General features: G+C 37.7%; 1 protein-coding gene across 1 annotated transcript in view; it reads left to right on the forward strand.

Moving 5' to 3' along the window:
- gfra4b (GDNF family receptor alpha 4b) overlaps positions 1 to 18,662 on the forward strand; it is a 42,135-nt gene extending 23,473 nt beyond the window's left edge. Inside the window, exons 3-9 of the mRNA XM_026331200.1 lie at positions 7,357 to 7,632; positions 7,911 to 7,991; positions 11,326 to 11,671; positions 12,452 to 12,561; positions 13,369 to 13,503; positions 16,235 to 16,401; positions 17,415 to 18,662. Coding sequence (XP_026186985.1) covers positions 7,357 to 7,632; positions 7,911 to 7,991; positions 11,326 to 11,671; positions 12,452 to 12,561; positions 13,369 to 13,503; positions 16,235 to 16,401; positions 17,415 to 17,555 — 1,256 coding nt within the window. The 3' untranslated portion in view covers positions 17,556 to 18,662. The remainder of the gene's footprint in view (positions 1 to 7,356; positions 7,633 to 7,910; positions 7,992 to 11,325; positions 11,672 to 12,451; positions 12,562 to 13,368; positions 13,504 to 16,234; positions 16,402 to 17,414) is intronic.
- Positions 18,663 to 27,689: the final 9,027 nt, after the last annotated feature.

Raw genomic sequence — 27,689 nt, forward strand, 5'->3', positions numbered from 1 at the left:
CTTTATAGTTATATAGTTTTAGTTTTTCACTAAACTAAGAACATTGTAAACATTACACCTGCTGAACATCAGCATGGTTCCTGTTAAAGTTGTACCCAAGTCTTCCACCCAGTCTTAATTGGATGAAGTATTTAAGGCTCTGGTCACAGGTTTTAAACAACACAGTGAGGACAAAATCATTGTTAGTAGAGATTCTGTCCTGAGAGATTATCTTCACTAACTGCCTCATACATTTTTCATTCTTACCCTGTGGCAATGACAACATTTCATACTGGCAGTGATATAATGCCACTGCCTGAGTCCTTTCAAAGCTTAACCTTCCAAATAACACACATGTTCACATTCAAGGAATAAAACTCAAAATGGTTCACACTCACTCAGACTCAGGTTGTTACTACGCAACACCAAAGAACCAAACAAACCTTAAATTCTACAAGACTTTTGCAAATGTACAAGTAAGATTTATAGCATCTAACCCTTGGATCAAATGTGTGCTCACTTGAAGCAGTGATTTGAGTCAGGAATAACAACCACCATCTTTGGCATGTTCAGATATAATCTTTTGTTTACAATTCAATTTTTTCCACACAGAAAGCTGTGTATTATGGGATCAATACACCAACCACCGACCCCAAACAGTGGGAATTTAAAAATCTAAATGATAGGCAGAGAGAAAATGTAAGAGTAAAAACAAAGCAGGAAAAAGTGAAATACACATTTAAGAAGCCACACAGTTGTGTTACAGAGAATATTGCAAAATCATGCATCATGTGATTAATAATAAGCATATTCGTCAGTATAAGCGCCTTGGGGGAGAGATACAAACACATGCAGCATAATTAAGTAGAGGAGGCTGAGGGAGTGAAGGCTGTGACAATGGCCTTATTACCAATTCATTATAGTGGATTTAGAGTAGCTGACACATGCAGTAGTTTGTTTTGGGGAGCCGAGGGCCTGGTAATGCTTGGTGCCGACTGGGATTATAGACTGTATATTTGTTATTTATTTAAATAGGTTTGAATTTGGGAAAAGCAGTGCCAGTTTGAGCTCCCACAGACAGTGCAGGACCAGTGTCTTTTCCAGTTGCTCTTCCTCTCAGAGAAAAGCATCAACAGGAGTGGTGGTGTTGGTGGAAGAAGGGTGATGGTTATCAGGGAAGTAAATGGTTTCCAATCAGGGCCTGATGGTATCTTACAGACCTGAAACGCCACTCAGAAGAATACACGTTTCAGTGCTTGAAGAGGCCTGTGTCCCTCTCAATCAAACGAAATCTTTATGTTTCTATATTTTGTTGCCATCTATGATGGTTTCACAAAAGTCATGGTTACAAAATTCATGATTTAGGCCAATGGACAAACTGTTATTATACACGTTTTTTGTTTGTCTCTGTGACGAACATGTAAAGCCTATAAAGTAGCTTCTTTTATATATTGCTGTTTGTGTTTTAATGATAATGGAAAGTCTACTCCAAAGTTTGAGCATAATCCAGCCTTGTGTAATTGTTGTATACCTTTATTTATAAATCTCAAATGTCTGTAATGTCTGAACCATTTTTCATTTTACCATTTTATGAAATTTATTCAGGAATACAAACATGCTTCAGAGTTCCAATTTGCCATATACTGAATTGGTGAGTCAATAAATACAAAGACAAATTCCTGGTAAATTGTACATGTAGTGGTAAAGTCTAGTGTCACAACAAAGGATGAAAATCATTTCGACTAACTCTTGAAATTCAAAAGGTCTTTATAAGGCAGAATGACCTTGCTGGACTGTATTTCATCATCAAACCAGTACATGAAAGAAAATGTCTGCACCAATGGAGCTGTAAGCTTTGATGGGGATGTTTTTTGTGAACTGTTTTTGGTCAAATTTCCAAGTACTGCAATTCAGGCTGTGCCTTGTGACAGAACATGGCTACGTATCTATTAATTCAACGAAATCATTAATGTACCAGTGAGCATCTCCTAACTGCTGTTCCTGAGATTGTTTACTAATGTAATAACTCAATCTAAACATCGGGGGGGGGGGGGGGTCTGATGAGTTGAAAATAGCTGCTATTTAAGAATCAACTGATTATTAGTTTAAGAAGTTAAAGTTGTTTCATGTGTACCAGATATAAGTTACCAAACATATTCTGCTGACAGTGTGAATGTTTCTCTGTTCCAATCTTTGAAGCTAAATTGCTGTGCTTTTCTAGGTCTTCATGCACCTTTTGTTTGATGTCTAACATGAAGCATGAATGGAGCTGACACTACTTTATTTTGAATGTAGAAGGATAGTTGGCTGTCTAATTTTGCCAAAATTCAATCTATTCTGCTTTGATGTCTGAAATTGCTCATTTTGAGCCATAAAAGCTAATAATGTTCTCTTAAGCAGAGTATCAGACAGCAACAGTTGATCACTGAAAAATACTGCCGAAACCTTGGCAAAGATGACTGTGACACTGATAGAATAACACCTTATATCCACCAATAACTTCAGGGTTCAGCTCCTACAATCAAATCGGTGAAGAAACAATGTATATATGACTCATAATAACCTATAGGTTACTTTCACAACATGATGAACTTTTCTCTCGAAAGCAAAATGCTAAACGTATACAAGTACTATGAAACACAAAAAAGACCAAAAAAAATTGTTCAACAGGTCTGAATGATGACTTGAACTTTCTAAGCCCTGGTACTAAAACATCACTCAGCCCTAAATGTCATTGCTGTTGCATATGTTTTTAAGTTACAGGTTACAGAAAATATAGCTGAAAAGGCATTTAGTAAAAAAATGGAAGTATTATGAATACAAATGAAAAAGCAACAAGGCATTAAAGGATGTGTTTGATATAAGTAAAGATGGTGTTCTCTTAAGGGAAACTATAAAAGTGAATGAAAGATGCTGTAAAAACTAACAAGTAGACCATCAGCAAACGTTCCACTCAGATGTTGCAAAACCACTTCATTTCTCAGAGGAGGAAAACCAGGCTCTCCACTTTTAGCCATTTTAAAAAATATATAGGCTAATGTATTAGATTTTTGCATTGTAAGAAACAAGCCTGAACATAATAACATTTAATATACTGTGAAAAGATGGTATTAACATTATTTATTTATTTCAAACATTCAAATTTAAAAAACAACAGTAATGACATATTTTGACCATCGGAACAAACAATAATCACAGCACTAATGTATATTCTTATGCATTAAATGTTTGAAATGGAGTAGGAAGAAGTATACACGTGTTGGTAGTAAGGCAGTTAAAACAATTTGTGTTTGTATGACATTTGTATTAGGTATAACTGGAGTCATTTGGAAAATTAAGAAAAAGAGTTACTCCATCCTTTCTCAGGTTATACCTCAAAGTATAATTTCTGACAGGAAACAGCAACAAAGTAAACAATGGAACATTTTGACATACAGGGAAGATTCAAGTTGGATCTTTTCTTTTTGAAAACCACAGATGTGAGAATTGCTGATGAGTGGATGATTAGGTTCTTTTATCCATCACTCTCTGTTCTGATAAAAAAATGACTAAAACTACCCACATAAATAAATTATAACAGTGAATCACAATTATAAAGTTTCTTGTTTGGAAGTTTGGATTCATTTTCTCAGCTGAAAGTAAGAAGTAAGTAGAGATGAAGCAGGTGAATTCACCTACTGACATTTATTATTTTAAATTATCAAATATTTAGCTGCTCAGCATATTGAAGCATTAAACAGTTGAAAAGCCAGATAATTTCCCTCAGGAAAAAAAAAGAAAAAAGAAAACAGAGTGCAGTGCTAAAACAAAGTGAGCATTGGACTTGCATTCCTCAGGTGGCTATAAACGTGAATCTAAATTAATGAGAATGTTGATCTATGTCTGTTGAATATGCAAATAAGCAACTGTTTATTAGCATGTTTGCCATGTCAATATAAAAGATGATAATACTATGTGTCTACATCGGTGGAGTGTGGAAATGCGACTGGAGGCTGCGCACTTTAAAGAAAGGCTGCTAGCTTTACTCCAACTATCGAATTTAATTTACAAATTTTAAGAGCACTGAAACAAAGGTGATACTCATGGGCTGCAATATATTACCATTTCCCCTCATAATGTCACTACTTTGTAGGTATATAGGAGTAAGGGTGAAGTTCCAGCTGACTTCATTAAGTTTCATTTTCCATTTTATCTCTCCTGGAGTGGACCATTAAGTCAGTGTGCAAGGGTAACTGATCAGCTAATCTGCCTGTGATTTATGTGGCAGGGAAACTGAAGACTTAGCTGAGCCTCAGAACACATTGATTACTGACATGGTTAATTGGCTAAACCCACTGGTACACTGAGACAGGCTTATTGGAAATGTCAAATCAAGTGGCTCATTTGCATTCATGATGTATGGTGTCTATTCGAGCTTCTGCCGGGCAGCGCAAACTGACACGCATAGCCATAGAGGAAGGGCCTGGGATCTCTGCCTTGAATTTGCAACTGACCATCTGGCCTTCCAGGATGCTGGCATTAGTTGGAACTATCCCCCCCTCCTCCACATGTCTGTATTGGCAGGGCTTAGCTGATATGTACTGAATAGAGAATGATGTGAGTGAGACTCAAGATACCTGTGGGAATTGAGTAACCAAGCTTTTAAAGCAGATGTAATTGATTGGACAATCTTGACAGAATGGAAATATGTCGTTTTATTACTTTTTGTCATTTTTTTGTACCTGAGTGTTTTGAAAATCAAAACAATGGCTGGAATAATCCTGCCTCAGAATTGCTTACAGTGTCTAAGTAGTTAAAAGCAGCGTGAAATTGAAAGATTTTTATTTAAGCAGATGGCATAAGGGACATTATGAGAAACAACAGAGGTGGCATGAATTTACAGTGTTTGAATAATAGGATCTACTTGGTGTATTGCAGGTCATGATTAGCAATATATTTTTAGAATAACCTCAAATAGATATCTGAGTCTTCTCCAGAGTCATCCCATGATTAACAAGAGCAACAGTGTTTTATAGCTTAATTGGACAATATATATATATATATATATATATATATACACATATATACACATACATATACATATACACACACACACATATATACACACATGTGCAGCATTGGAAAATGGGTTTACACTGTAAGTTAATAATTAAAAAACTGGGGAGAGTGTGACACAAGACACATTCAAAACAAGAGTGACATTGCCTTTATAAATTCACCACGTCATTGCAGTTACCTACTTCTTGATATGTATAATTATGATTTTGTAAAAGCTACTGAATGATACTGAAAAGGTTTGGTTCCCAAGTGGTTGCAATAGAGACTGTTTTCATTTATCTAACCCACTTTGGTGGTTTATGTAGTTTTGCGATAATCTAATTTTGAGGTGAAATTTAAATTCATATAATCCCAATTGCTGCAGAATTTGATCACTGTAAACCCCAACATGCAGAGTTTCAGGGGATAAGAGACTTGCATGTGTGAGTGAGCCTAACTGTACAAGCAAGCTGAAACAGCAGGACTAGATGTTCAAGAATAGTTCACTCAAACTCTAGATGCACAGCCGAACAGAAATTGTAGAATAGGGCTGAACAAGTAATCGTTTTCAAACCTAAATCATGATTTAAAAGAAAACAGCAAACAATGTACAATTGCTCATGAAGGCACTGTGAAATAACAAACGCTATAACATTATATTGCAAAACATAGTGTATTAACTCATGATTGCATTAGAATATAGAGCAGTTTAGTAATAATGTAGTAATAATGCGTAATGTAAAAAAAAAAAAAAGCTGCAAATCATATTGTGATCGCAATATCTGGCAGAAAATTTGCAATTAGATTTTTCCCTCAAATGGTTCAGGCTAATGCACAGCCCGTTATTCACATTTGAATGCTACATTAAGATTTTTCCAAATATAAGTTGTCTGCAAGAACAAAGAACCATAACATAAAATAAAGCTTAGTCACAATGCATTTCAAACTCTTCATGTGACTAACAACAATGCTACAACTATCTGCACTGCTATTCACATCCTACTTAAAGCTACAATCACACACCAATCCTGATTTACAGCCATGAGCTCCCACCCTGGACTCTGGCCTTGTCTTATTAGTTTTGAAGGACAAAGTACTGCATGGTTTTTTCACATGTTAATGCTCTCAGTGTAATCAGTACATGGCACATGTTTTGTGAATGGCTGAACAGGTTGGAGTCATGCTGTAGAACTAAAGGAGTCAAATCAATTCGGGACAAGGTTTGTCAGTGAATAAGATCACAGAATAGTGTCTGTACAGGTCTGCCACTTAAGATCTTTCACACAGTTACTATATAAAATAAATTCAGCTTTAAAAATACAATATTTCGTAACTTTGACTCTCTGCGAGGTTAGTAAGAATACTTCAGCTTTGAGTCAATTCTCTTCAGAATAAAGCAGTACATACTGTCACATGCAGGCATTAAGATACTGGATAGATAGTCAGTATATTAGATATTGTATTGATTTCAAGCAAGGTTAACTTTTTAGATCCTATGTAAAAACATATAACTGCTCAAAACTGTTTCCATAGAGTTGAGATCATATTTTCCATTCATTAATTTTTAATTTTTGGATATAACAGCGAAAGACTGTATTCATTCAGTGCACATACTTTCAACTATCAACAAATCTCTGTCAATTGTAAAATATTTGATGATCAGAGGAAATTTACATAGATTTGAAGGAGTTTTCTTTATTCTGCTTTACCTAGAGATATTGAATATTGTATTATTTCAATTTTGTGCTTCCTTAATTATTTACAACATACAAGCAGCTCTCTTTGCTAATTACACACATGGGGATTATTACAAAGATAATGGTAATCTGTTGATGTTTAACAGTTTTAATGTTTGCTATGATCACCATCCTGGTTTAGCATGCCAAAGGTATTGCAGATCCTTCAGAGGAACATCAATGTGTGTACCAAGCTGTTATGGCAATCATCCAATAGCTGTTGAGATATTCCACTCAATTGTCAAACTAATGGCAACATTAAATGAAAACTCAAGGAGTCTCCAAAATGATTCATCTTGTGCTATATATATATATATATATATATATCTTACCTCTGCATTCTCATGTTTTCAGGATCACACAAAAAGCCAACCAATGGATTCAACTTCAACCTCAATAGTCCCTTTCAACTGATCACATTTTACCCCTCAGTGTTTTTCAGTTCCTCCACCTTTATTATTCCTGACATTTGGATCTGACTTTTCAGCTTCCAACACCTTCATTATTAATTTGCCATCTCATCTCATAACCTTACACCTTAACTGCTATTTCAAATCCCCTTATCTTTCTGCTCTTTGTTGTATGCTGATTTATTTTCCCATAGCTCTGTTAGAGGTTATACTGGCTGGCAAAGACTGCTTGGTGGCTGGAGACTCATGCTCAGGTGATGAGACTTGTAGTCCACGTCTGCGGACTTTGCGTCAGTGTGTGGCAGGCAATGGCAGCATGAAGCTGGGCCCTGGCGCCAGGAGCCAGTGTGCCAATGCAGTGTCTGCCCTACTGTCCAGCCCCTTACATGGCTGCCAGTGTAAACGAGGCATGAAGAAGGAGAAGAACTGCCTGAGCATCTATTGGAGCCTTCATCAGTCTATCATACATGGTCAGTGGTTGACAGCAGCTCTCTGAACTGCTGATTATTCTACTTTACAAATCAGAACCAACATTTATTTACACACAGTAGCTATAACCAATGCTTCACTAAAAATAATTCTAACAAATGAATAAGTAGACTTTCAGTTGTGTCTAATTTGTGATTTAAAAAACTGGAGCCTCAATGACTAAATAAAAGTGACTATATTAAAGCTTTATTTATGTTTTAGTTTAGATCAACCAAGGTGTTAACAAAATTGAAACCAATGTTTCTATCTATTTTTCCAGGACTCAACCTGGTGGAGAGTTATCCCTACGAGACAGTGCAGAGGGATTATGACTATGTCCGCTTGGCCTCTATTACAGCTGGCAAGTTCACTAACCTTCATTAACTTTCAAGTTACCAATTTACCTGTTTTGTTCAAACACAAATACATGACTGTACTGAATTTTCCCTGGAATCATGCCCAAGGCAGAAAGAGGTTCCCTTTGAATGGCACCCTTATTCATATCCCAGCCATTCATACTACTGACTTAAAATGATAAAATATCCCTGATCATTCTTTCAGACTTCTGTAACAATGCAATCTCATTAAATTTATTACAACTAAGGCTTGAAAAGCAAATTACATCTTGTGGATAGAAAAAATACACACACTTTGCTAACGCTTTCATGCATGAATAATGAAAGCTACAGTCAGGATTTTTCCCTCTGTTTTTATTACTGTTACCATTTAATCACGTCCACTCAGGTGGACAGCATGCATTTAAGTTTTTAATTCAACTTCTGGAGAAAAATAGATGTGAAAAACTATTACAATAATATTTGAAACTTTATTAATATGTTAATATATTTTAACAGATTCTGACACTGTTCAGTGCAAAATCATTCAATCTGCTAATTTTCTTACCAAAACAGTCAGCTGACTGATTGTTGCAGCTCTAAAATGTAACCTATAATCAAGGTCTGTTTATTAAAAAAAAAAAAAAAAAACCTTTTGCAAGAAAGGTCACTTGACTTAAACTGTATCTTTGAACACTGTCTTTGTCACAAAACTACAAACACAGGGAAGGAACGTGATGACTCATCCCTGCAGCCAGAACAACAGGGGGAAAGTTTACCAGGTTGCTTGTTTCACATATTCAGAAGTTGCCAAGCAAAGTACCAGGATTCACTCTTCAGCATCACCAAACATAACCAATGATCACTGATGCAAAAAGTAAAAAAGTTTCTCTTACGGATCACACAACAGTGTCAGTGTCTGCATTACTTTACTCAGCTAATAACACACCTCTCAGGGATGTTAGTGGACAATTTTATCATCAAGACTGGGGCAGATTGAAGACTGACATTGGGTGTGAATTTGGGTACAGCCTGCACAGTCTATCACAGGGCTTACACATAAAGGCAGACAAACACTGACATTTACATTCACAGCTATGGTCAATTTAACATTATGTTTTTGGACTGAGGAAGGAAGCTGTTGAAAACCCAGGCTGACATAGGGACAACATGCAAACTCCACAAAGAAAAGCACCAGGTCAAGCTAGATTTGAAACCAGAACCTTCTTTCTGTGAAACAACAGTGCTAACCACTGGCTCACTGTGCCGCCCCCGAATAACTGTTTGTGCACCTTCACTTTTTCCACATATTATATGTGACTAGCTGCTTACCTTAAAAGAAGAAATAGAGAAAAAGCTCTTATAACATAGTGACACACGTTTTACTAAGAGGATGACAATGAAAGAGACTGGACAGACATCTCATAACAGACTGTATTGAACACCAAAATCAGTCAGTATGTCTGCAAAATGGCACAGGTATACAGTTGAGGTTTAAGGTCCAGCAGTGCAATATACGAGCATACCAACTATTTGGATGGAAATTTGGGAGGCACAGACGTGGGTCCTGTGTTTACATAAAAATGATGCAAAAAATGGTAGAAATTCTGATATTTTGACATCAGAAAATTGTTAAAAGCATATAAAAATGAGTCATAAAAAGGACTGAGGATTTAATTTAGCTATAACTTATGACCTTGTTCTGTAATTGCATCATTTTCATAACATAGCAGAGAACAGACGACTCTTCTTCTTTTCCTTTCAGCTGCTCCCTTCAGGGGTCGCCACAGTGAATCATCCTCCTCCATTTAACCCTACCCTCTGTATCCTTCACACCCACACCAACTATCCTCATGTCCTCCTTCACTACATCCAAGAACCTCCTCTTTGGTCTTCCTCTAGGCCTCCTTCCTGGCAGCTCTAACCTCAGCATCCTTTTACCGATGTATTCACTGTCCCTCCTCTGAACATGTCCAAACCATCTCAATCTGGCTTCCCTGGCTTTTTCTCCAAAACATCTAACATGCGCTGTCCCTCTGATGTCCTCATTCCTGATCCTATCCATCCTCGTCACTCCCAGAGAGAACCTCAACATCTTCAGCTCTGCTACCTCCAGCTCTGCCTCCTGTCTTTTTCTCAGTGCCACTGTCTCTAAACCAGACAACATTGCTGGTCTCACCACTGTCTTGTCCACCTTTCCTTTCATTCTTGCTGACACTCTTTTGTCACACATCACACCTGACACTTTCCTCCACCCATTCCAACCTGCTTGCACGTCTCTTCACTTCTTTTCCACACTCTCTGTTGCTCTGGACTGTTGACCCTAGGTACTTAAAATCCTCCACCGTCTCCACCTCTACTCCCTGTAACCTCACCGTTGTACTTGAGTCCCTCTCATTTACACACACGTACTCTGTTTTGCTGCGGCTAACCTTCATTCCTCTCCTTTCCAGAGCAAACCTCCACCTCTCTAGATTTTCCTCCACCTGCTCCCTGCTCTCACTACAGATGACAATGTCATCTGCACACATCATGGTCCACAGAGATTCCTGTCTAACCTCATCTGTCAGCCTGTCCATCACCACAGCAGACAAGAAGGGGCTCAAAGCCGATCCTTGGTGCAGTCCCACCTCCACCTTGAACTCCTCTGTCACCCCTACAGCACACCTCACCACTGTCGTACAGCTCTCATACATGTCCTGCACCACTCGGACATACTTCTCTGCCACTCCAGACTTCCTCATACAAAACCACAGCTCCTCTCTCGGCACCCTGTAAAACGCTTTTTCCAAATCTACAAAGACACAATCAGCATTCTCAACACAAATATTGTATCTGTGGTTCTCTTTCTTGGCATGAAACCATACCGCTGCTCACAAATGCTCACTTCTGACCTCAGCCTAGTCTCCACTACTCTTTTCCATAACTTCATTGTGATTCGCATGTTTGATTTGGCTTAAACTTTACGTCGAATGCCCTTCCTGACACAACCCTCTGCATTTACCCGGACTTGGGACTGGCACATGAAGACACTGGATTGTGCCCCCTTGTAGTTGCATTAATAGACCCCTCTTCTAATTCTCATTTTGTTATTATAGTCCTCAGGAAACCAGCCTTACGGGTTTATTTTTCAGTGTTTATTTACAGATACCTCCACCTTGAAGCAGAAACACAATTATAAACTGTTTATCTGAACTTCTAAACCTCTAACAAGATAAGGTTATATCTCAGTATGTTGAATAAAGTAAATACATACCATGGGTTACACTAATTCAAATAAAGTACAGAACCGTTTGATGTAGTTGCTGTTAATTTTACTCAGATATTTAGGCTCGTCTTTGACCTTACTTTCATCCACAGACTCTGATCCTGGCATGACAACTGTGAATCGCTGCCTGGATGCAGCCAAGGCTTGCAATGTGGATGACTTGTGCCAGAAGCTCCGCACAGAATATGTCTCAGCTTGTATCAAAACCACTGCCAAGTCAGGCCTGTGCAACCGGCCTAAATGCAATAAGGCTCTGCGCAGGTTCTTTGACCGTGTTCCTGCTGACTACACACATGAGCTGCTCTTCTGCCCCTGTACGGATACAGCATGCTCAGAGCGTCGAAGGCAGACAATTGTGCCCAGCTGCTCTTATGAAAGTGCAGAAAAATCCAACTGCATCACACAGATGAGGATCTGCAACGCTGACTATGTGTGCAGGTTAGAACACAGCTAAATATATGCGTTTAATTGGCTTCTATTTAATTCAGTGTCAGCCTCTCTCACATGTCTACAACAGATATTAAAATTATTTTTCACTTAGCTATGGCCTCATATGGATACAACAACATATTGCTATAATATGATCATAATCACCAAGTTTGTTAGGCTTAATGATCCAACTCTTTTCTCACTATATCCCAAATTAGAAAAGCCTATGATTCATTATCCCCACTTTATTCAAGTATTCCTTTGATATAGTTTTTAGATATACTCGCCATACATATTTGGGCTAGTGCTGTTTAGTATTATGGCTCTTTGAAACCAAATAAACAGCCATTCAATCAACAAAATGGCCCATTGTTTTAGCCTAAAGCTTTCTACCACCATTGGTTAGAACACCCCAGAGAGCCTGTTGGAATAACACATTAAATATTTAGCACAGATAAAGAGCCAGATGGATCAGAGTTATCGCTCATTGCTATCTCTGGTCATGGCCATTATTTTTCACAGCCCCATTACACTCAGAGGGCTTTACTAATGATCCCAGGTCTGGGGATGAAATATATTACTCTTTCTATCACTTTCACATTACAGTCCAATGCTTTCAGTCTTCTCCACAGCCAACAATATTTCTTTTTGTCAGGGGTCCAAACTCTTAATTAAAAGACAAAGTTATAGAATAATAAATGTATAAAAATATAACTAGCAAACTTTTTGCATACAACACTACAGGGATCTGTCATGTAAATTGATAACCAGTGCCTGTTGCTTCTGTAGGTCGCGTTTGGCGCAATTTCAGTATGACTGTGAACCCGCCAAAACTTCTGTCAGTGGCTGCAAGCAAGGGAACTATGGAGCCTGTCTACTCGCCTACACAGGACTTATAGGTATATGCACACATTTGAGGTAACAGAGTAGAAACAAAAGAAAGGAAAAATAATGAACAGGTGGCAAGGAAGGCAACAGTGTGCAAAAGAAGGTATGTGCCATATGTTATGTGAGAGAAGAGTGAAAAATATGAAAAACAAAGGAAGGAATGAGTGATAACTAGCTGGAGGGTGAATTAATAAATGCAGAACAGGTTAGGAGTAACTGGGAGAATAAAACACCTTATTGAAAATCAAAAGACAAAAGTTCAACATAGTTTAAGGTGCAAAAGCATGAAGATCTCTTATTACAGAAAAAACAAGGGCTCTTTATACAGTGCAAAAACTATTTAATTAGATTTTATAATAATCTGTTTTTAAAAAAAAGAGAAGCCACTTTTTTTCCCCACACACTGCAGAGAGGTGCTAACCTAATGCATTTCGAGAACCTCAAATGGTGCCCCTCAGCACAAACACACACCTGGCATTTTCATTTCTGCCTTGTATTTATTAAAGCACTTGAAAACCTACTTCCACTATATATTGGGATAAAAGAAAGAAAAAAAAAAACACTGCCACAAGAAAAAAAAAAATTGCAATGCCAGTGACCTAAAAAAGATAAAATTAGCTCTCAGTATCCATCTATTATAATATGCATGTCAGTGTGTAGCCAGTATAACCAGCCATATTAGAAGTTTATCATCCCACATCAGGTCAGCAAACATGAAATGCAGTGTCCATTATTGTTTCAGAAAATGAAGCAGTGTAACAACTCAAAGGAGAATGAATATTTAATACTGACTGAGGCATGATGTGGTCTCCCTGCAGGAAGCACAATAACTCCCAACTATGTTGACAACTCCACGTCCAGGGTAGCTCCATGGTGCTCCTGTTCAGCCAGTGGGAGTCGGAGGGAGGAATGTGATAATTTCCTGGGATCCTTCACCAATAACATCTGTCTCCGTAAGTGTCACAGGCTTATGGGATCAGCGTTGTGTTTCTTTTATATGACAGTAAGGCAAAGGATTTATTGTGTTTTTGTTTTATTCTGCTTTTTTTTTTTTCCAGGCATCTTTACATAAGTTTTTTTCAGGCTACACTTAAAGCTGTTTTTAGTCAGGAAAATGAGGCCAACTAGAAGGAGATGCTAAGTGTTGCAAAAATATTGTGAAATATGGTTTCAATTCAGCTCCAACGCCACAAACCGCACCAAGTACGATGATAAACATTTTGTCTGTTGTACTGTGACTGTTTTCTTGGATTGCAACTGCCCTGCACACTGTGCAGACTGTTTAAAGATCCTGCACAGAATTTATTTGATCTATACAAAAAACAAAAAAGCATAAGGCGCAGTTTTGCTGGGGGTTGCATAACTATTTTTTGCTTGGCAGTGAAAAATGATTATTATTCATTTAAGCACGATTGTGTACATTTATAGATGCTGAATCCAAGCTGATTTTTGTATTTATGCTGCACATAATTCATAGATCTGTATCACCTGAGACCAAAAACACTTTCCTTCTCAGTGTGAACATAGTAGGCTTTTGAAGTATTAACAGGTATATTAAGAAATTACAGATACAGGTATATTACAGAAATATAACTAATACTACTCCACAAATACCTCAGTGGCGTGCTTGGATGTCTATAATTTCAGATCACTCCACTCCACTGCTGGTACAGCGACAGCAATTTCATTATGAAAGGTCAAAAACAGCATTCCCTAATCAGAGAACAGGGGACATTCAAACAGATTTGATATAAAATGCAAACTAAATAAGCTTTATGAAAGAAATAACTGACAAGACAGGCTAATCAAGATTCATTGAGAGAGGTGTTTACCAGTATGCTCAAATACCATCAGAGTGAGACATGTTTAAAACAGAGATCCTGTGCTTTTTGCAGAATTAACAGTATGCTCTCACTCCCCCTCTCTCCTTTAGCATGTCTCTCTCCCGTTTACTCGCTCAATTCATCTCCTCTCATAATTAATCATCCCCTTCATGGTGTTTCCTTGGTAATTCTGCCTGGGTGTTCAAACAGTCACCTCTTAGTGAATTACAAGTAAGGCACATGATTGTTTATTTATTAAATCTCCTTGAAACACCTGATGTGCTTTTTCCTTTCTTTTTTAGGAAGCATGGAAACTTTCTTCATAAAACTGTTTGGTATTCTGGGCAATAACGTTTCTAATTTAACACTTAAACGAATGGGTGGTAAGCTAAACATTCCTCTGGGGGTTAAAGGTCACTGCGTCTTATGAGTTAGCATCATCACATTGTAGCTTCATTTCTGCTTATCTGTACAAACACATAGTATAAACTTCAACATGAGTTCTTTTCTGCCAAGTCTTCAGTGTCAGTGTTACCCTTCGATATCCAAAACATGCCAGATCTGCAGCTGCAGTGTCGTGTTATCAAAACAGTGAGCTGATACAAACATGTTTTCATGCTTGTGTGACCTGCTCAAGACTAGCACCATGAATCCCAATAAGAAAAATCAACATTACCTGCTGTTGCCTGTAAACACAGTTAATAGCAGGAGATGATAAAAATCTGTAGGATTTGTTCTCTGGAAACCACAAATGTATGTCCAACATACAACTGAATCTAGAACAAAGTGGTCAAAATGACCAACTAAGAGCTCAACAATGCGATGGAGCAGTGTGACTACAACTACAGGAAGGAGTTAAAGGTACTAATTGAAGTCACAAATGTATTAAACAGGGTGGTAATGAGTGCATTAAAAGAAGTGGTCATAGTTAAGTATAACTGAGGTAAGCACTGAAGAGTTACATGTGATGCATTATCTAAATGTTCAGCTACTCAGACTGTAATTAAAACATAAAAGGCAGAAAATGTAAGCTATTAAAATCAATAAACAAACAGCTTGAAGCAAAAGAGGACTGAAGAGAAAAAAAATCAAGGCCTGACACAGCGTGTCAGAGAATATGGATTACAGAATGAATGGTGCTGTTTACAAATTTATGAAGGTAAAGTGGTTAATTTAGGACCCGAAGAAAGCTGTAGTACACATAATGGTATAAACTAAGTGATCCCATATAAATAATGAAACAATAACACAGATTGAAGGTGACCACCTACACTTATTTCAGAGCAGGGTGTTGATCAGCTTTTCTTACATCTGTCTCATAATTTATTGTGTCTTCTGTTCTTCTGGTATGTTTGCATATGCTAATCCACACCCTAACACATTTTGTTCATTTCTCTTATGACCCTAGCTCGGGAATGTAAATAATTAATGGTCCCTATCATTGATCTCAGCCCGTATATAGCATCTATCTTTGACCCTGCACATACAATGAGTATCTTTGCTTGGCGTGTGCAGGGAGGTAAGTCTTTGGCCAGTTTTTCCTCGGTCCCATTGCCTAGAAAAGATACAGAGAGGTCTCAGAGTTGTTTGGCCAGTGCAAATGGTCTATGAGTTAATGAGGTCGATGTGCAGAGGCAGGTGCAGTTTGGATACTTGAAGAGAATACTGATTATTTTCTATTTTCTTTTTCTCTCCTCTCTCCTCTTCTGACCAGTTCCAAGCTGGCTCTGCCCCAGCAGAACTTACTATTCAGAACCAGAGGAATCTGGTGTGACTGAATAAGACATAAATAGAACTTGATGGATATATATTGAGATGATGTTAATAATGCTATTTTTTCCAATGCTGTCTCACATTTCAGGAAATGCTCTTACAATGTTTGGAAGAGAGTCAGACCAGCAGCCAACTCTCAGACAGTCTAGTACACCCAGCCTTGGACACAGCAGCAGAGAAAACAGGACCATTACTTCCTCACCAGAAACCATGGAAACAATGAGGAACATTCTGGATACAATTATACCAACACAGGTGTGCACTTTTCTCACCATGGCCCATGTTTTCTTCACACAGTCAAATAACCAGCAGCAAGCCATTTCAGACACCAGACAACAATACTGCTCAGAAGTGCAGCAACAACATAGCTATTTTTAAATATTAAAGACACTCTCTGCAGAATTTGTATGTGATGATTAAGGGATTTTCAAACTACAAGCTTTGTTTGTAGAAGGATGAAACAATCTCAATGAACAGCGGTTCTGTCAATGTAATGCTTCCAGCTATTATTCTCAGTGCTGTTGGAAAAACACTGGAATTTGGCTGCAGCATTTGGTGGTACCAGGGCTGACATCACACAACAATCAATGCAGGGGCTCAGGAACAGAAATGATCAGTAAAAGCTATGACAAAAAGACTAGCATATGCAAATTAGAACTATTATTATTTTTGCTTCAGTCCCCCAGTTAGATAACTATTGTTACATAATGTTGGCACTACTGTACACAACTATTAACACTGCATATCAAGGAATTATGTTTTATTTCATTTCAGGAAACCTAAGAATTTAACCAAAGGGCCAGAAGCATCCTTCCTCTGTCCACATACATATTGTCCACTGTGCACACACAAATCCATCCTCTACGTGGCCTAGAAGTAGAAAAAGACAGGCCTACCTTCATTCACTGTAATTGTTTGTAGTCTGTCATCTTGTTTGGCTAAGATATGGCAAAACCATATCACTCAAGTCTGACCCAGGAATCGTCTGTTTCAGCAAAAGTACTGGGTGGTCTGAGGGCATGGTGCCTGGTTCTAGTACAGTAGCTATACCCTCAGCCATAGCCTAGAAACAGTTATTGCCTTTACCATAACCCTGATCTTAAACCTAACCTTCATTTTTAAGATACACCCTCAACAGAACATCTGTAGCCTGCTTTAATGATGACCACCTGAAACTCAAAAGATGATCTGTATGATCCTAGCATAGACTATTAGCGCTGGACTGTCCAAGAAAAAGTGGCCAAAATCTGATTTCTGTCTCTTTCCAGGCTCTTGGAAATGAACTACTAGTGGGCCAGTCCACCCTGCCGTCCAACAGTCTCCCAAACTCTGCTTCACCTCCCACCCTTATGCTTCAACCTGCCTTCAGCCTTCTGCTGCTGCTCCTTCATCTGCGCAACAGACACTAAAGACTGTAGGGAAGCGTGCTGTGGACCATCTTAGTACCAAGCAGATGGGAGGACCAGAGCAGTCTAGAGGAAAAATGGACCGTGTAGCATTACTCCTCCCTCAAAAAAAAATGTACAGTGATTCTGTTTTTCTATTTTTGTGTCTAAATGATCCAGTTCCACCTGCCAGTCATCTCACTGAGAGTGTGGGAGTCTTCTGCAGATCAAAGCTAGTCTGGACATTTGTACATCGTTGTTGCGATCGAGTCAAGCCAAAATTAATTCAGAGTACTGCTTTTGTGGACTAACCCAGCTCTCAAATATCCAACTGTATCTATTTTCAAGTGTTATTATGAAAACATAGATATGTATAATGAAAAGAGATGGAGTATGTCAATATCTGCGAAGATTTGTATCAACAGAGGCTCTTATTTGAAATACTGTAAAGGAAAATGATAGGAGCAAACCAGTGAAGTTTGTGTCTGCTCTGTGCTCAGCACACAAAGTCATTGGAGAACTGCTGGAGTTAATACCACTCTCCTACAGTGACTGCAAGAGGACCATTGTTATTGTCAATATTGAGATAATGGCGCAAAAGAGAGACAATAAAGCTCAGACTTCCTGGACAAATGCCTGGATTCTAAAGTGTCTAACAGCACTGTCTAGAAGAGATGTACATACTACGTAAGATACACCACGACATAATAATCGTCCTCTTCATCAAGACCATTGCCCTTTCTCAAACTTTCTCATACCACTATTTGTTCTTGCCAAAGCTACAGAAGCTGTTCATAGAAAATACAAGCCCATAGTCTTTATCAGCAAAGACAAGAGAGGAAATCATCGGCGGAGCAGTAACTCTAACCTGTGGCTGCTGTACTTTGTGTCTGTGACTGTAATGCCCTTTTATTTCTCATTGTGTATGTGAACATTGCTATATGGCTCTCCAAGTGCCACAGAGGGAAGTGAATGGGTTCGACTTATTGAGTTTTGCTAACACCGGTAAAGAGTCTGTTGGAGATTAGACAGTTATGAATGATTCAGTATTTTCAGTTCTGGGAATGTGCCAGTGAATTCTGAATAGGACCAGAGGTGCTGCAAATAAAAGTTCTCAGATCATTATGTTTACACATTAGCATTATTCAGCCTTTTTTTAATTTTATTTTTTTAAACAAAATGACAACAAAAACCGAATACTTGTTTAATTAAACTAACACACAACTTCCAGGAGAACTCTGGAGGCCATTATTTGCTGAGGCATAATCCAGTCTGTGAGCTATCTAACTAAAAATTCACCAGCTACTAATTTAGACTGTACTTACATCTTTCTTTCCTGGACCTCAAATAAAGCCATTTAAGATAAACTGCAAACGTTAACAAATTATTGTACTGTATGTTTTGCATTTGAAGTGATATCCATTAACCAGCAACTTTTACTATATTAATCTGCAGCCACTTTACTCACACGGGACCTGGCAGTATAATTTACAAAAGACTGACATGAAAGTAGCAGCCAATCTCACCAGAAAAACCAACGAATTTAAGTGGCTGATTTCTGCTGCCAATCTCTCACGAACCTCCACTATTCCAATATTTATATACTTTACTTTGCTGGAAACAGACAATTAACAGTACTTAAGTTACAACAGTTCACATAATTAACCGCCGATTGTGGCACAGGATGATGTAATTATCTCATTCTTACTGTTGTTAAATGTGATGTTGAAACGAACGGTGCTGTCAAAGATCATGACTCTATGTCATACAGAATGAGAAAACAAGATACTGTGAAACAATGAACCATTAAAAAAAAAAAAAAAAAAAAAAAAAAACTGCTACAGCTGCAAATGAAATACAAAGTAAAAAAATACACACATACGAGGTTTAAAGAACTATTACAGAGTGAATAGGAATTTTGCTTTAACACTGTATCCCATGATTCTCTGTGGCGACCCCTGAAGGGAGCAGCCGAAAGGAAAAGAAGAAGAAGACGCACATTGCACAGTTCATGCACTGTTACTTTCAAGCAAACGTAAATATTTTAATAGCCTACTGGTGGTATGTCATTAATCAAAGTTTTAGTAATGTTTTCTGTTATTTTCAGACAAACTTTAATTAACATGAAAACTCACGTGCTCATATAAACATCAATTGACTTTGATGGTCACATTTTGTCTACACCCTGAATCTTATTGTATGGCATGCCTTACTTTAAAAAGTCATCTACTGAATGCATGCATACAAATACAGATATCATTGTAAAGTAAACAGCATCTTTCAGGAAAAGCAAAGGAAAGAAAGCTTGCAGATACCTGAGGAACAAAAGGTATCAAGCTCTGCTCAAGGATAGAAACGAGTCTGGGGGATTTGAGTTGTCCTGGACTTAAACATACAACTCCAGGAGAGAGTATGGGAATGGGAAGTAGATCTACAAAGATTTCAATCTAAAGTTAGTCAAGAATGCAACACTATGATCACATGGTGACGATATAACATGGACAGTGACTCCTGAAATCATCCAGACCAGTGAGTTCCAAAATACAGCACAGCGGGGAAGAACTGTGCTCATTATACCGCAAGTGTAGATGAGAAACAGTTGTGATGAATCTAGACACTCTGAATATGATCTGCTCAGGTGATTTATATCAAACTCTTCACTCCATGAGTGATGCATTTTCATTTCCAGTGTGCAACGTTCTGGAAAAAACAAACACAGTTTAGAACCATCTCATATCTCAGATGACCCATGATACAATTTTTCAAACTAGAGGTTCACTCCCATAAAAATTGTGGCACTCCAATTATAACCGAAGTGTGTATGAAGAGTAAAATTTTTCTAAAGAAAACTGCATGAAACTTATAACTTTTCTTTTCTTTTCTGGAGGGTTCTAGCCCAGACTTAAACTCAATAGAAAACCTGTGTAGAGACCTAAAGATGACTTCACAGTTATTTCCTATCCAGTATGACAAAGGTTGAAAGGATCTGCCAGGAAGAGAGGGATAAACTGCCCAAATCCAGATGTACAAGGCCTATACAGTCTTAGCCAGGAAGATTCCAAGATATTATTGCTACCAAAATGGCTTTGACAAAGTACACCATACATATGTACAGTAAATGAGAGAAATACTTTTATTTTTAATGAATCTGCACAAAATTCAAAAAATGTGTTTTTACTATGATTTTGATTTACTGAATGTAGAATCACAGGCAAACAGGAATTTTTATCCAATCAAAATGAAATCTACAAAGTAATTAAGGGTGAAAAAAACTGTTTTAGTCACTGGGTAGATTTCAAAGCATGATGCGTACTTCCATTGCAAGGATTATCATATATGTATGACAACAACCTGGCATTAGCTGCCATTGATGGGCTTCTCACAAATCCTGTTTGTCCATGACCTTGATGAAAAACACTGTTTCACTGTTATTTAGGCTTACCAGCACTAGTGAAAGTGAAAGTGAAAGTGACCTTTGTGGCCAAGTATGGTGCTCTGCGTTTAACCCATCCCAAAGTGCACACACACACACACACACACCGTGAACACACACCCGGAGCAGTGGGAGATGGAAGAACTGCTCTGTGAACTGAGCTGGTAAAACATCCAAAAGAAGAAATATGATATTAGCACTGCTACTATCTTTGTTTCATTGTCCATGTATTTTTCTGTAACTTAGGGATTACCACTAGGATTCATTCACCGCCATCACGCTTGTCACACCATCCACTGCAGTGTCTACCCAGTGGCAGCTCAAAATCCAACACCAATCAATAGCAACAATCAAATGTTGCTTGGGGTGTTGAAACCTCTTGACATTTACCACTGGATCATTTTACGTGCAACATAACAACACACTTTCACTACTCGTATTTTCCATGTGGCTCCTGTGCTTTATTATTATTTTTGTTGTTTTTGCAAGGAAGCATTAAAATTGATTCCTTCCAATGATTCCTGTGAACACTGCAACAAAGTAGAACCAGGCCTTGTGACATTATGTCAACTTAATTTTCTCACTACTTTCCTCACCAACATAATGACTTGTTAGTAGCAGCAACATGATTTCACTCCCAGTGATTAAAACTCACTGCAATCACAAACAACACCTATTTAAAGTTAACTTAGAGTACAGTATGAGCTGTAAATCAAAAAAATGCACAAGAGAAATGAGTAATGGTAATAATTAAATTGCAGAGCGACAGGAGGGTTTGAACTGTGCACTTAGGGTTTCCTGCTGAAGCAAAACAAATTGATGCTGAAGTGAAATCTCTTATTAGAACGTCAATTTTAATAGTTTTTATGGAGAGGATCAAGACATTTTCCATAAAATTATACAACAGATGACTGAAATATGTTTTGAGACACACTGGGACACATCCAGTTCAGCATATGCATAAATAATGCCATCAATGACAGTTAAAATTGCCTTCAGCCTATTTAGGACGTGGCAAACAGGATCAAATTAATATGAATAACAATCTTCACTGTAATAAGCAACAGAAACATGCAGCAGGTTATAACTGTTTGGGGAAAAAAATGGGAAAAAATGGGAAATGACTCAAAATTGTATCTGCATACTATGCCACTGTCTTGGAGCCTGTAATCCCCAGAAAAGTGTTTGTTTACTCAGAATGGGTTTTAATCAGTGTAACTCCATAGAGTTATACTAATAATTTGTCTGAAGGGAAATACTGTTTCCAATGCAAGAATCGAGTCCCAATGCTGTCCAGTCTTCACAGCAAAGCAAATCTAATGCAAAATCTCTATTACACTTTAATGTGACATTCAGAATCTTGCTGGCAAAAACATGTATATCCTGGTTTGAACTTGGAAGGTAAGAATAGTTCTTTGTATGTTTGTGTAGACTTGTTTTGGGATAATGTGTAATTATGTCAGAAGATTTTGTTTTGTTCCCTGTTATCAAAAGGTTGCACCATTTTAACATTGTGTTTCCATAAATGCATCGATCTGTTTGTTCATGTGCAGCAGCAAATATTTGTAGAACAAATCAGTGTGCCTTTCAATCTTTGAGGAGAGTCCCCCTGAGTTGTGTACAGTATTTTTTGCAGATATACTGCTCCAGATGTACAAACATGTTCACATTTGTCTGCTCACATCTGTGTTTGTACGCAAGTCTGTATTTTCATGCCTATGTAAAGCATGTAGGCGTATGTCTGCAGACATCTGTTTTGGTGCCCGTAATCAGTGTCTATGCCTATCTATGTCTTTGTGTGTGTGTTTGCATGACTGCACATGCACAAATCAGTCTTGTAAAGGTAATTTTTTTTCTTTACTGTTTTCTGACAGGAAGATGACCTAGTATAATATATATATATGTGTGTGCCTGCATTTTGAGTTTCCATGTGTGTAGAAGCATGTAGACTAATCTCACATTGAGGGGGAGCAGCTGGATAGCAATGACTATTCACTATTCACCAATATTTCATTGGTCTTCACCTCTATGGGCCCCAACTGGGGCTTCAATAAAGCTCACTAGGTTCCTGGACATTTGAAATTCTCCTCACAGTAAATGCAACTCCTCCAGAGGCACTTACGCAATTATTGCCACACTACATTATAGTGATCTGGTTGATGCTTTCTGTACAGCGCCACGACCCAAAATCCCAGTTACATGCTGAGCTAATTTATCACCTTAGTAGAAAGTAGAAAAGTAGAAAAATGTTGCATTATCTAATCAATGCTCAAAGTAATGTGCCCTTTATGAACCAGAAAGTTAGAGCGTGGAGTTTGGGGTGGCGGGTGGGCAAATAGCACCAAAAACAATTTGTTTAAAAAAAAAAAAAAAAAACATTTATATGCTCCACAGATCTGAGGGGAATTAGATGTATTCATGTGATTTATCGTTAATATAAAAATATTGATTAATGCAGCTACCATAATTGATGTGTGCAGATGTGGAAAGAGGATTTTTTGAACATTGTCACCGAGGATTAAAAAAAAAACAAAAAAAAAAACTGTCAGTTAATGATGAAGGGTTTTGCAGAAGCATTCAACATTAGGACAGGGATACTGTCAACTCCGATGAGTCTCTCTGCTCGACTCCGACTTGAAAACGTGTACTTCTTGTTAGAGTGAAACTAACACAGGAATCCTGGCAGGTTGTCAATAATAATTTGCTGAAAGATAATAATATATGTGCTGTAGGCATAAAACCTGTACTGTAGACAAGTACCTGAAAATATCAGGAGGTAATTGGAATCTCAGTGACCTCACATAACCTCTAGTCCCGCCTCTTCAGTTATTCTACAATACGTTGAATATAAAGTAGTGCCACTTTTATCTGAATGTGCAGTTACAGCTCAAACAAATCCTTGGTCTCTTGAATATTCTCTATTGTTTCTCCAACAGTAGCAGAAGCAGGTAGTCACCCCCCCCAAAAAAACACCCCCATGAAATGAAATCCGTAACTCTGGTAGTGTGATACTACAGTACAGGGAAGATAAGCCAGCTGGCAGCTCTGTACTTTTCACCCCATTTGACATTTTTAAAATGCCATCTCCAAACATCTCTTGTCTTAAATCATGTACCACCACCATGAAGTCACTGGCCCCATATCATCTTTACAGGACAGCTGTTGCACAGAAGGGATTTATTGTATAAGAACTGAATTTTAAATATGTGTAAAAAAAAATGAATATACAGGCACTGTACCTTGTATTGTATCAATAATGCATAATAAGAGCCTCAGAAATAGTGGCTGACAATTTAAAACAAGAATGTGAATGAGTATATGCAATGTTAGTTACACCACACAAAACTGCATAGCCTTTGATGCAATTAAGTAAAGGACCTGATGGAAAAAAAAAACACGACCCCTCCTACTTAATGGCTTTTCAATGGCAAAGCGTAGATTGCCAGTCTAATATTCATTAAAGCACTTTATTATTTATTGTGTAAAGGGTTAGAGATGTGATTAGTCATCCTGGTTAGACATTACACAGCTAAACTTTCTAAATCACATCATGACACACTATGCTGCCAAATGCACAATATGCTTAGGTCCACAGTTGCACTTACTGTAAACAAACCAGTCAAATTTGCTCAAACATATTCAACATATTCCCAGTGGTTTAAAGTTTTGACCTTGGCTGACAACTAATCTATATTATCAATAAAATTCAATTATTAAAATAATTGGCAACTTAAGTATTTATAGATTAGTTAGATCTAGTGATGTAGTTGTTCACAGCAGCACACAGTGACACAATGAGCAGCTGCAGAGAGGAAAAAGGGAGAAGGGGAGAAGAGTGAAATTCCCGTTTTATCTGATGTCAGTCCACACTGGCATGAGAGCCATGTGCCCCTTAACCTCCATGTATGTAGGCTTAATATCTGTATTTCCTCTAGCACATTTATTTATTTTTTCTCTGTGCCTTTCAAGCTGACTGTGAAAACACCACACACACACACACACACACACACACACACACACACACACACACACACACACACACACACACACACACACACACACACACACACACACACACACACACACACACACACACACACACACACACACACACACACACACACACACACACCTGTTCTTATGACTGATGCAGGTTGGAGACAATGCGGATTAAATGTTTATGTTTTTTCATATAACCTTCCTACAGTGTCGTGAGAATAACAACATTGTCGCTTTAACACATGCAGCCACAGCAAGAGACAACGGAGCTCACACAAGGGGCGGACTGAAACACTGATTCAGGTTGGGGATTTGACTCCATCCCGGACCACTTTGTAAATGCAAGTGATGTTGACAGACAAGCAGGTGGACTGTTGCTATGCACTATGGTTGCTAAGTACTATAATTGCTATGAACTATGCTTGATATGATGCTATGACTCTTTTTTGGCACCGCAGTAAGAGTGAAAGTTGCGCTTGATACAAGGAGTCCGTCAACTCATCATGTGGCTATGTTATTACCCACAGGCCACCAGGAAATCTCCCGGTGCTCCCAAAACATATGTCCATCATTCAATTATATCATCTCTACCAATGTGCAAGTGCATGTCTGAAAGCATTAATGTTAATGTGCCACTTCTGAGTTAAGTGTGTGAAATTCTAGTAAACAACAGCTTTTTTTAATGTAATAAAATGTAGGATCTGTTTAAATGTCATCACATAAAAATAATTCAATTTGGTTTTATCTTTTGTTTGTTTAAGGTTCATATTGTGACAAGATGTTGAAAACATACATCTATATTCTTTTGTAAAAATCCAATTAATTGGTTGATTGAAAGCACAATTGACTGATTAATCGATTATTAAAATAGTTGTTTGTTGCAGCCCTAAATCGTTTCTGTCTGCATTTCTGCTCTACTGCTAAATGAGACATGTTGAAGGCAACAGGCATGTGGGTTGAGTGTATGGGGATGTCGGTTCACATTCACCTCTGATACCAGCTATGCCCTCACTCAGTCACAATCATTGTAGTAGAGCCTAAACCAAGCAGCAATTTGCCCTGAAGAAAAGTCTCTGCATGGGCAAAGATAGAGGCTAGAGGTTGGCGTGTTCTTTTCTGTCTCTACCTTTCCACAGCTTTAGCTCCAGATGCAAGTTGAGGAAGAACCTGCCCAATAGTAGCATATCACCTGATCCAGTCATCCTTGGTCAAACTACCTCTACATTTAATCTCTTTGCCTAAAACAACATTATCACAGACTTGCTCTTCCTTTGATTCTACTATTTCTACTATTTTCCTTAAATTATCACAAGATATCAATATTAGCACCAAAATAATTTTTACTGCCAGCTATTTTGCTAATAATTCAGAGTTTTTAAAAGATGTCAGAAAACACTGACAGGTGCCTATTATGATAACCTACTGGGAAATAAAATGAACACTGATCAAAGCAATTGCACACAAGTGGAGGTTTGTAACAAATCAGAAGCAGTGTGAAGGAAACAATTAGTAATCAAAACACAAAGCATAGCAATCAGTAGAGGACCTGATACAAGCCACTTACTAGTCATTAAGAGTTTAGTGAAATGTTCAGTACTTCTTCAGGCCACAGCCATTGTGTCGGTGTTACAGCAATAATCTTTTTTGCATATCTTTGTAATATTATTCAGTTCAAAAACATTACTAAACTCCTTTGCTATTATAAAAAGATTAAAAAGAGAACAAAGGAGGTGTTTCTAATTTAAGCAGTTCTTCTAATGGGCAGGTGTGACAGACTGAGCTGGGCTTATACTGCCCCCTAATGCTTTGAACTTCTACATTATTTAAAACATTAATGCCCAGTCACACTTTACAATTACTGTTTACTATATAACCACATTAGCATTCTGTCACTTAGATCCATCACTCAGCAAATTGAGAATAATCCAATGTGTCTTTTGCACTGAGATTTTCTTGCAGGCATCTTTGCTAGAAGTCTGATATTAGGAGCTTTCTAAAGCAGCAGTCTAAATATGTGCTCAAACCTTTTATTAAGAAATGCCAGTCTATCCTAATACATCAGCATGTTGCAAACAGAATGAAATGAACGTTACATATGCAGAAGCTTTTCTTTCATGATTAAATGTAAAAAGCACAGTTGACAAAGCCACAGTTTTGTTTCATTTGGGTGTTCATACAGTATTACACTTGGAAAACACATTGAAGTATGAAGGATTAAAAAAAAAAAAAAAAAAAATCTGTTTTCTCAACCTTACCACTTTTTTTTTTTTTTTAAAACTGTATCTTTAATTTTGAGTGCTTTAAAATATTTACTGTCAGTACTTAGATCATTCATTAATCATTCAGTTCAATTTTCAGGTTGTAGCTTCTAAACTCTGATAATTTGCTTCTCATGTTTGTTTCAGATCATTGCATATAGAATATATTTGGGTTTTACAGTGTTGCTCAGGCAAAACAAGCAATTCTGATAATATTACCACAGATTTTGGAACTGGTATTAACAATTATTCAATCTGAAATAAATAAATTAATTAAAAGTTTAATTAACTTCTTGTTGCATAAAGATACAATTCTTTATTATCTTGGAAGCTGTCAGAAAACCCTTAAAGAAAAATGAGCCCTCAGCTCAGCTATTAAAGAACACCCTCTCGCAGGGTTAACAGAATCCAGTCTCACTGATTAACTGTTGCTTATTAATGCTAAGGCATCGTGACCACTTCATAAGA

The sequence above is a fragment of the Mastacembelus armatus genome, chromosome 10, assembly GCF_900324485.2.
Source record: "Mastacembelus armatus chromosome 10, fMasArm1.2, whole genome shotgun sequence".
In the NCBI taxonomy this organism is placed as follows: Eukaryota; Metazoa; Chordata; class Actinopteri; order Synbranchiformes; family Mastacembelidae; genus Mastacembelus; species Mastacembelus armatus.